Source organism: Fundulus heteroclitus, chromosome 17 (assembly GCF_011125445.2).
Source record: "Fundulus heteroclitus isolate FHET01 chromosome 17, MU-UCD_Fhet_4.1, whole genome shotgun sequence".
NCBI lineage: Eukaryota > Metazoa > Chordata > Actinopteri > Cyprinodontiformes > Fundulidae > Fundulus > Fundulus heteroclitus.
In genome coordinates, this window is record NC_046377.1 from 17,793,370 (window position 1) to 17,804,890 (window position 11,521).

Genomic DNA, 11,521 nt, shown 5'->3' on the forward strand with positions numbered 1-11,521 from the left:
CAATTTAAAAAAAACGCAATTTCCAAATAGTAGAGGTCTGCAATTTATGGCTACGTAACAATTAGTGAATAAGACGTCCTTTAGGTGTCAGTAATATGTTTAAGGTGGGTTTGGCTCCACATGGAAGGGAAGACAGTTGCAGCAGTGAGATAATCTAATTATTTTTATTACTTGTTTTATATATTCATACTGTTTTACCAGAAACTTTCAGGAATCTCACCACAGCATTAAGTAGCGATCAATGAGTTTAATACATAAACTTGTTCGTTGGTTGCACGTTATGTTCAAAAAGGATTGATGTCCAAATTAAAAGCTGTTCTGTTGAATAATATCTTGATTAATAAAAACATTAAACGTTCTTGATTTAAATAGTCCTTGTTTACAAACATCTTTATCTAGAGGCCATTTTTGTTGCTTGTGGTTAATGCAGAGAAAAGTCTAAATCAAATCGCAATTTTGATTGAAATATATCGTAGGCAGAACGCAATCATTTCTGCTCCGAGTTGAGACGCAGCGGCTCTTTTAGCACCTGATCTGCACAGCGATGAAACATTGATTTGTAGTTTGTATACGTTTAAAAAAAAAAATAAAAATCATTAAATTGCAATATTAAGATAAAAAAACCTTGCAATTAGATTATTTTCCAAAATCGTTCAGCCCTAGTTGAAACCCCATATTTTTTTACTCCACCTCACCGTTCTGTAGTCAAATCAAATCCTAATGAAATACGACAAAATGTGCCAGATGGTCCCATGATCAGGATTCTTCAGCCCAAAACGAGGTGATTTTCTGCACATAAAATCTATTCCAGTATATTCTTTCCTTTAAACATATACAAAATAGATCAATCCTGCATTCAATAAGCTATAATATTGAGCTCATCGTCTAAATGAATAATTTTTATTCAAAAAATAAGAACTAAATAGTTCGACAGGTGAGGGATAATTTAATTTGCACATTTTGTTGTTTGTTTTCTAAGAAAGAAAAAAAAAGACACGGATGACCCCATTTAAGTTTTTAATGTTGCCAAAGTTGAGAAAAGAAAGATTTTTCCCTGAGAACCTTCTAGTTGTTCATCCGTCTTTAGAAAACGACTGCAGCGGATGCACACGGGAAAAAACAAAACAAAAAAACAACAACTCGTAAACCGTCTACTGGAACTCGAGCGCGACGTCGGCTGCGAACGCCGGCTCCATTTTCACGTTGTGAGTCAGCGAATGTTCCCAGAAGAACTTCTTGTGGAGGAACACCAAGCCGCAGTCGGAGCAGACGAAGCTGCGGGACTTGCCGGCGTGCGTCCGCCGGTGCTTCTTCATGTGGTACGACAGCCTGAAGCTTTTGTCGCAGACGTCGCACTTGAACGGCTTCTCCCCCGTGTGGATGCGCACGTGCGACTTCAAGTAGCCCGACTGGATGAAGGCCTTGCCGCACACGTCGCACTTGTACGGCCGCTCGCCCGTGTGGTAGCGGTTGTGCAGTCGGAGCTCGTTGGCGGTCAGGAAGGTCTTCCCGCACACGGTGCACTGGTGCGGCCTCTCGCCCGTGTGGATGAGCTCGTGCCTCTTCAGCGACGTCTCCTTCATGAACTGCTTGCCGCAGCTCTTGCACGGGTAGCGCACGCCGATGTGCACCTGCTCCACGTGGTTGCTGAGCTGCAGCTTGGTGCGGTAGGCCATGGCGCACTGCGAGCACGCCCAGGGCCGCTCCTCCGAGTGCGTCCCCATGTGGACGGTGAGCTCCGACGCCGAGCGGTAGCACTTGCCGCACTGCCAGCACAGGAAGGGCTTCTCGCCGGTGTGCTTGCGCTGGTGCACCGTCAGGCAGTTGGACGAGCGGAACTTCTCGGGGCACATGTCGCAGGCGTAGGGGAACTCGCCCTTGTGGATGCGCTGGTGGATGGCGAGGTAGGACAGCTGCACGAAGGACTTGTCGCACTGCGGGCAGGGGAACGGGCCGGTGAAGGCGTGCTGCTTCTCGTAGTGCTCCCTCAGGCGCCTCAGCAGGGTGAAGGTCTTCTCGCACATGGTGCAGCTCATGGGCCGGTGCATCAGCTTGTGGCGCTCGAAGGCGGCCTCGCTGCCCAGGATCTTGCCGCACTCCTTGCAGTAGAGCGGGTCGTGGATCCTCTGGTGGACTTTGAGCATGGTGACGCTCCTGAACTCCTTCCCGCAGTCGCGGCACTTCATCACCTCCCGGATCTCCGCCTTGCACACGTTCTCCTGGTGCTCCTTCAGCGCCGCCGGGTACTCGAAGTGCTTGCCGCAGTTGGAGCACCAGACGGGGATCTTGTCCGACTGGCCCTGCGGCGGGTTGGCACCGGCGGTCTCGCCGCGGCCGGGTCCCGCCCGCTGCTCCTTCTTCCACGACGGGCGGGAGGTCTTCTTGTGACAGATGGCGTAGATCTGGTGCCTCTTCAGGCCGTGCATGTGTTTGAATCTCTTCTTGCAGTGGATGCAGTGGAAGGGCCGGTCCTCCGTGTGGCACTGGATGTGCCGGTTCAGCGTCTTGACGCTGTCGAACGCCCTGCTGCACACGGGGCACGCCTTCGTTGCTTTCTTTCTGCTTGATCCGGACGGCGCGCCCTTCGCGGCTACGTCGGCGCGCGGCTCGGCTTCGGCCTGCCGGTCGGGATCGCCCGTGTGCCGCGGCTCGGCTTCGGCCAGGATCTGCTCCACCGTCTTGCAGTGCTCCTCTCGGATGCCGTCGTGGCCGTGGATGATCTGGTGCTTCTTCAGCGTGTCCTTGTACTTGAAGCCCTTCTCGCACGTCAGGCAGACGTACGGCCGCTCCTCCGAGTGCGAGCGCAGATGCTTGGCGATGTCCGCGTTGCAGGGAAGGATCCGGCCGCAGATGGGGCAGACCTTCCCCTCCACCGACACCTCCGGCGGAGCCTCCGGGTTCACGTCTGGTGCGCCCTTCCTCGCGTTCTTCTCCCTGCTCTTGCAGATCTCCCTCTCGTGCCTCTTCAGGATGTAAAGGTTTTTGAACTTCTTGTCGCAGAAGGAGCACTTGTACGGCCGATCCTCCGAGTGCGACTTCATGTGCCGCTCCATGTCCACCTCCCGGGCGAAATACTTGCCGCACAGAGAGCAGTTCTTGCTCTCGGACGCCTCGGAGGTGCACGGGTCGGCCGGATCCTCGTCTTTGGGGCTGCTGCTCATCTCGCCCTTCTCGTGGACGCGCATGGCGTGCCGGTTCATGTCGTACTGGTCCCTGAACCGCTTCTCGCAGCTGCCGCACTTGTACTTCAGGTCGCGGTTTTCGTTGTGGATCTCCTGGTGCCGCCTCATGGCCGCCGCTCGCAGGAACGTCTTGCTGCACACCGGACACGTTTTGTTGCTGGGGTAGTTTTTCCGCGGCCTCTTGGCTGCGTCCGCGTTGCTGCCGCCTGCCGACGCTTCTCTCTTCAGCTCGAGCCTCTTGCTTTGCTTCAGCGGCTGGAAAGCGGCGGGCTTCAGAGCTTCGCCCAGCTCCGCGTCCGGCGCCGGGTCGGCCGTCTCCTCGGCGCTGTTGTCGAGGTCCTCCTGACCGTCGGACTCCCCCAGGCTGGACGGCTGCTCTATGTGGATGTAGTCCAGCAGCGTCACCGTTTCGCCCTCCACCTGCACGGTCACGCAGCCCTGAATCTCCTCTGAGGACGACTGAAGCTGCAGCTCGTCTGGGTGGATCACGATCTTCTCCAGCTGGGGCAGAGACAGCGAGGACAGGATGCAGTTCCCGAAGGACGACGGAATGGTCTGGGTTTCATCTGCGGCAAAATTAAATTTGTTTTTTAGATTTCGATGACAGCTTCAAAACAAACTCCCTAAATAAGTGGGGAGTATGTTATTTATGCTACAGTATTCCCGACACCTAAACTTTACCACATTCTCTTCTGTTACTGCCACACACAAATATATTACGTCATCTTGATTTCACCAACAAAGTCGTACAAAATTGCCAAGTGGAAATGATCCGCCAGTGATGGGAGGAACGCAGAGACCATCACGCTACAGGGAGGGTGTTAAACATTTAAAATCTATTTCTTCTTTATTTTCTAAATATAGTGAATGCAGAAAATTGGTTCTAAAATTTGCTAAATTTATGAAATAAATGAAGCGAAACCAACCCGGTCCTGACTGAAAACATAACTGGTTCCCGTTTGTATTTTATTATGCAGCCGCGATAAAGTCGTAGAAAAGCGAAGAGTCTTGGCCCCGTTTGGATGCTCTCTCCAGAAGTTCTGCAAGAGAGCATCGACGGCTCATCCAGGAGGAGCAAGGAGCGGGGAGAAACATCGAACTCTGCTGGTTCGAATCATCACGACTCAGCAATAAAAACCTATTCTGACAGGATTAGTTTTACCTGTGGATCACAAGCGCTTTGTAATGATTCTCTGTGCTGTTAATCAGCCTGCGGTGACCCAGATCAGGTTCAGTCTCCAAGAGCCTCTCGATGTGGATGAATCAAATCAATTCTGCAAAGACGAGCGGACCGAATTCCCCCCAGAGGCTCAGGGTCACTTATTAGGTTTAAGGGTCACTTTTTACTTTTGCTTGTTTGGGAGATATTTTTCCATGAATTTAAAGGGTACATATCAGTTTTACCCTTAAAACCATTCAGTTGTTGTTTATATAAAGTGGAACTGCAATGATCTGGTCTGAATTCCTCGTTAATGCACCCCCACGTTGCCCCTCTTTACTCCTGTTCTGAGGAGCATCTGAGAGCAACTCAGTGTGGTACCGTCTCTTTAAATCTAAAGAAGGGTCACAGAGCAAAAATTGCTCCGAGAAATAAAAATGGCAGATTTGTGAGACTGGTAAGGTGGAAGTCTGTGATCTTGTTTAGCAGCTCTGCAGCAAATACGGTGACGTGATTGTTCAAAGAACGTACTAGAGAACAGAGAATACTGAACCTGGACAGACTATTTTCAAATTTTATGCACTCCTAGAGACTCCAAGTACACAACAAAATGTATTTAAGGACCAAAACAGCAGATTTTGCATGATATTTCCCCTTTAAACATGATTCAGCGACTGCTTTTTCTACATGCTCTGGTTATCCTTGTCTAAAATTAAAATGTATCTGATGTTCTTTAAAATGTAAACGTGACAGAATCCTGTAAATATGATTAATACACTGCACAGAAATGTATCTCATCTTAAAGACAAAAAAAGACTAAAATCAGCAAATTACGAAAACTCAACATCCGATCTGCTTACTACGGCTCAGTCCTCTGATTCCTGTTCTGTCTTAGATCCTATATCCTATCATATTTCATTTTAAAATTTTGTTTTAGACTTTTTTACCATAGAGCTGCTCAACATATTGCAAACTTACCATTCTAGGTTTATCCCTACATGCCCTATCAATATGGCAAAGACGTGCCATATTGACCAGGCTCTCTGTCCGCTTACTGTATTTGGTGATGTTGGTTATTTATGGCAGCAATGCAGAACATACATGGGGCACTTTTCACAGAAAATTGTTTTGGACGGGGTCCCTGAGATGAGATGTAGCGGTGAAAAGTTTCTCTTATTTACGAAGCATGAGAGGATCTTAACTGGGGAGCTTTGAACAGATCAGACATGTAATGTTACATAGTAAAAAAAGACCTTTTGGTATTAATAAAGCATCCCATTTTATTTCCATTAGAGCTGACTGGGAACATTTACAGGAAACATTAAGCTCAAAGATGTTTTGCTTCTGATTTTCCATTATTATTTTCCATCTGCAGTCCCAGCAGCAGAAACAAGTCAGCAGCTGCAGTAACAAACCTGCACGTCGGTTTCAGGACAGACCCGAACTGTCCCCCTACTGGATGGAGGTGGCAACGACAACAACCTCAATTACATTTGATTTCAGTCTAATTTACCTCAGTAATCTACCATCTGGGCTTAAAAAATATATCAAAAAAACGTTCACTACAAATATCTGATGTTGGCTGGTAGAGAAATTGGCCTCGCTGTCAAACACCGGACAGGAATTATACAATTTCTTTTTTCCTACTAATGTTAAACAGAACTACCTCAGCCTTTTATTTTATTGGCCTGATTTTGCACTACTATTTTATTCACTGTCTATGTACAATTTAAAAACCAAATTTTGCTGCTTTTATTTCTTCATTGCATGTGCCCTCTTATTTACTTATTTTTTTTGTTTACCTGAATGTTATGTTTGTCTGTGTACTTACTTAGATTGGTAGAATATGTCTTCACCGTGGGATAGTGAGAAATGTAATTTCGATCTCTTTGTATGTCTGGAGCATGTGAAGAACTTGACAATAAAGCTGACTTGACTTGACTTGATACAGAAGAGTCACGTTTTGGAAAGGTTGAACTTCTCTTTAAACATTTAAACAATGAATCTGATAAATATTGGTCAGAATTAAATTGCTTTCTGCATGTGAAAGACTGACAATATAAAAACAAAATGTCCTTTTTTCACCCCTCTGTTTCCCATTTTCCCACTGAATGCATCTAGACGACCGCATTGTTCCGTCATGTTCATTTATGCTGTGGAAAAAAATTAAATAAACGAGCCAAAATGGAGAAAAGAATAACATTAACTCAAGATTTGAAAACAGGAAACACCAGATTGTAAAAATAATTACATGTTTTAAAAGAATCTGAGAGCCGAGAGGAAACGCTCAGCCAGCTTCTTACAAAAATCACATAAATAACCCCAAAAATGTATTTCAATTTGTGGTTGTTTGGTGACAAAACGTGTAAAATCCTTCACGCATTGACAGAGCTGTGAGCCGACTCACCGGAAAAGTCCACGTGTCTGACTGTCGTCTGGTAGCGCAGCAGCGTTCTCAGGTCCTGGGGGTCAGGCGCCGAGCGAGCGCACTCCTCCAGCGCAGATGGGATGCCTCGCAGCATGGACGCCGTCTAACAAGCAGATACAGGAATAAAACAAACACGGCCTTTCAAAAGAGGAAGATTCCCCATCGGGTGAGACAGAGGTGTGTGGATCCTTGTAGATAAGGAAACAGCGACTGTCCTAAACTTGTTCCTGTCAGTATTAAATGGTTTCAAACAACAAAGCTGGGATAAACTAGGCTGGACTGAGGTTTATCTCCAACCTGGAAGGAAGGAAGAAAAGAACAACACAAAAGGGATCAAAGGAAGGACTGAGAAATTCCTTTATTGTTCCACAGTGGGGAAATTCAGGTGGCAAAAGACACCGTTACACTGAGTTTATAGGAGGGAAAAAAACAAGCTAGTCTAGTTTAAGTTTTGTTCTAAAGCAGCAGAGGATGAAATTTATCAGAAGCACTAAAATAAAAGTCAAAAGCAAACAGAAGGAAGGACAAAAGGACACAAAAGGGGATAAAAGGAAGGTAGGAAAGAAGGACATAAGAACAAAACGGAAGGAAGGATGAGAGGAAGGATACAAAAAAAGGATGGAGAGAAGGTAGGAAGGACGAAACAAGGAAATACTTTATTAAAGTGCCTGGAGGTGACATGTTGTGAATTGGCGCTATATAAATAAAGCTGAGTTGAATTGAACAAGGAATAGAAAGAAGATAGGAAGGATAGAAGGAAGGACACAAAAAAATGCTAGAAAGAAGGAAGGCAGTAAAGTCTGGACATAATTATGTCTTTTCTCATGCTAATCCAGACCTGGACAGGACGGACATTAATCTCCACACCTTTCTAGAGTGCGGTGCAGCGCTGTTCCAGCTGCCAACACCTCCTCGCTCCCTGAATAAGTCGGTTACGACTCAAACTACAGTCGCTCTGATTCGCTGCGGCTTCGTTACGGAGCACAATAAGCGAGACTATTTGCAGCTTTCTGATTTCTGTATTCATACTTGACTTTGCCCCCTTTCCACCACAGCCAGGCTGATAAACTCGCTCTTTATCTGACGTCTCCTAAGCCGAAGACCACAGAGGAAGGCGAGTGAGCCTCCGGTTTATTTCGTCCTGAACAGGTGAACGTTTTCCCTTAAAACCCAAAACAACATCAGACGGTTTTACATTTGCCATTTTCGTTTCACAGAATCCAATTAGGACACCGCTGTCCTACACGCGGACTGGTATTATACTCTCAGGGTAAGAAAACGTGTAGTAAAATACCAAAGTCTCTATGTTTACACAACTTAGAAAGTAAAATGTCTGTGGTAAAAATACGGAATAATCACAGACACCTTTCATTATACATTTTCTGCTTGTAGCTTCATACGCGTAATACTAACAGTGCTGAGTGATGGGTGGCATCCCACACTGCAAAAAGGCAACTAAAAGTAAGTAATATTTTCTTGAAATTAGTGTATTTTTCCTTGATTTGAGCAGGTAAATAAGACTATTTGCCAATGGACTGAGTATTTTACACGTAAAATAAGATTATTAGCTATTCTGCACTTGAAATAACACGATGGAGATTAATGTTATTATTTTAAGTGCAAAAACCTTATTTCATTTGCAAATAGTCTTAGTTACCTGCTCAAATTAAGGAAAAATACACTGATTTCAAGAAAATTTTACTTACTTTTAGTTCCCTTTTTGCAGTGCATTTCCAGAAATATTGGCAAAGGGATGAATGTCTGTCCTGTAACTAATGGAAAGAAAGGCGTATTTCAGCCAGCTGACAGGCTGTGGGCAGTCTCTGAAATCTCATTAGCACGTCTTTAATCGGTTGGAGCCATATGATGGAAAACCCTGGTTTGTCCTCATATTGCTAACTGGCCCGAGCCGGCCGTGTATGCGAACAGGATGACGCGAGCGTCTCTCTGAGCTAGCTTCCTCTACCTGCTGAATGTCGGGGACCGGGAGAAGCCTCTCCACTCTGGACAGGAAATCCAACATCAGCATCTGCAGAGCGTTGTCATAGTCGGGTCCAAAATCTGTGGGGAAGACATCCTGGAGCAGAAAAAGGTGCGGTTTTAGCACAAAAGGTTTACGTGGATTAGGAGAGCCTGTCGTGAGACGCCAAAGTGAAAGACCTGGAAGAACTTCTCCTTCTCTTCGGGGTCCTTCAACAGCAACCCAACCTGATCCACAAAGTTGGACTCTGGAAACTGAACATCTGCAAAACAGGGCTGGAAGCAAAGAAGAGGCGACCCTTCAGACATCTGATTGGCTCTGGCGGATTATTCTAGACGTATCGTATTTCTGAGACGCCGACCTGCGCTGCCCAGGTGGATATGAGGGTTTTGATCTGCTCCAGGTGCAGCTGGATGGAGTCCGTGTCTGCGATCTTCTCGGAGCGACACAGTTCAAGCACCACCTGCAAGACATGTTTTTATCTCTCGGTAAGAACAATTAAAAAAAATTAAGATATTTTATAGGAATAGGTGCCAAACCATCAGAACTGAGCGAGTAAGCGTCAGAAGCTTAAACAAAAAAGGATCCAGCGTTTTTTTTTTTTAAACCCTGGTGATATGAAATGATATATTTATCTACATTAATTACAATTCAAACGCCTGAATTTGCTGTTTTCTTTTTGCCTTGACCGAGCGCCGCTCACCCGTGCCCTCAGTCCCAGGAGGAGCTGAGCTTTCTGATCCGGATTTAACAGTTCTGGCACGATATCGGTGACGGTGCTGACGAAGTCCTCCACCAATCCGTATTCCTGAAGGTTCCCGCTCTGCACGGCGTGCCACATGGCCGCAGACACCAGCCGGAGGGGAGGAACGAAGAGGCGAAGAGACGGCAGCAGGAGAGCTGGATCTGGAAAACAGTTCAGAGATTAAAATCAAGACAACCCGGAACGACTATTTATGTCAGACGGTGTTAAAACTGCTCCGTTTTCACTCTACTGTGGTCAGCACAGACTGCTTTTTTTTAAAAACCCAAGAAGCTGCTTTTTAGCTTCTCTTTGCCGGTTTAAAAAGGATATGAAGGTCTCATAGTTAATGACTCACAAAATAGGTAATTTTGCTTCGGTTTCTGTTTAAAAAAAAAAGCAACAAATGGAAAATTAAAGGACCTTGAACATCACATTACCTACAATCTGCTTTAATTTTGTATAACATGTCATAGAAAGCCATTGATAAGCAGAATACTTGCTTTAAGTAGCTGTTTGCATGATAAAGGCTGAGTGGTGATGGTAATAAAGGCAAAGAATGTTGTTTTTCTTAAATCCATAACAGTAAATTAAGTGTGAAAATCTATTTAATTTTAATGGATTGTATGTTTAGCCACGTTTATGCACATACATACACTTCACGGACAATTTGGAATCGGAAATAATTTACAATGTCAAGGATTCTAACTTTAATTCATAATTGCCACATTTAAATATCAACTTAAAAACGATTAAACGCCTCAATATTATTATTGGATTTTGATAGTTTTGGTACTCTATATTTTACTAGAATAAATATAAACAATTGCAATAAAAAAATTGAAATAAAAGTTTTTTAATACTTCGCTGTCTAGATTCTGCGCCAGCCTCCCACTTGGTGCGTTCACGGACACAGACACGTGTGGTAAAAACGAAGCACAATACCGGTGCAGCGTAACGGAGTGATGGATACAACATCTGTAGCTGTTTATTTAACACATTTGTCTGAAAGTAGATGTAATTGATGAACAGCAGTTAATGCGCATAATTTAATGGCTGCTCTGCATTCGGGTGTCAGTTAGTTGTAGCTACCGCTGGCTGACAATCGAGGGCTGCACTGTTAGATGAAGCCCTTGAAGGCAACATTTATCAGCAGTTGGTTTAATTCCTTAAACCAGCTAGCGACAACCCTACATAAAGCGGCAATTTAAAGAGTGTGAGGTTTTTGTTGGCACCGTCCGTACTTCTTTATTCTCATACACCCTATTCGGCTTCCCCAGCGTGCGGTGCAACGCAGCGCAAACCAACCGCCATCTCAGAGCGGCGTACGCCATGTTTGAAATCGGGCGCACACACTCCGAGAGAAAAAACAACAACTCGTTTAAACCAGAGGCTACAAACACAGTTAATGACTCGCCATTACCGGTATGCTCCGGGCTCTCCATGTTGTGCCGAAAAACACTCCGTTAGGAGAATAAAACGATCCGGGGGCGTTGTGAGTAGACGTCCGCCCGACCCTGCGGTACAACCAGCTGCTGGCGGGGAGGAAGAAACGGTTGATATCCTGCTCGTAGTGCGCATGCGCAATGCTGTCAACGTGCTTATTTTATTAAACTAATATATTCTTAAAAAGTGGTATATTTTCCCACTCTAGCACAATTATTTTACCCTGGTACGTTAGGAAAAAATATAAAGTACAATAATCTTAAAAAAACTTCTTTGTTTCTTGACGTTAATGCTGTCTACGTTGTTATACGTTAAAATATATAAAGCTCTGTACCTTTTTTAAAAAAAATTAATCAGAGCACTTTTAATCACTTTCTGAAAACTAAATACCCAAATAATTAAAATAATGGATAACTACAATGAATTAAAACTATAATGAATGGTTTCTGCATTTAAATATCAAAGTGGTTACATATAAATTAACCCAATTTAATTTTTAAACTGCCTGTATGAGTATTTATAGACAGATTTTTTTAATATAAATAATATTTATTTTAATTATATGATCATAGTTTGTGTTTAT

At 44.7% G+C, this 11,521-nt stretch overlaps 1 protein-coding gene across 1 annotated transcript; it reads right to left on the reverse strand.

The window, feature by feature from the left end:
* Positions 1-1,003: 1,003 nt before the first annotated feature.
* On the reverse strand, positions 1,004-11,069 carry LOC105934003 (zinc finger protein 11). Its single transcript, XM_012873807.3, has 7 exons — positions 10,916-11,069; positions 9,454-9,656; positions 9,112-9,213; positions 8,930-9,025; positions 8,736-8,846; positions 6,749-6,872; positions 1,004-3,748 (listed from the first exon to the last, which is right to left on the reverse strand). Exons 1-7 carry the CDS (start codon positions 10,935-10,937, stop codon positions 1,152-1,154), a joined length of 3,255 nt encoding a protein of 1,084 aa, XP_012729261.2. The 5' UTR covers positions 10,938-11,069; the 3' UTR covers positions 1,004-1,151.
* Positions 11,070-11,521: the final 452 nt, after the last annotated feature.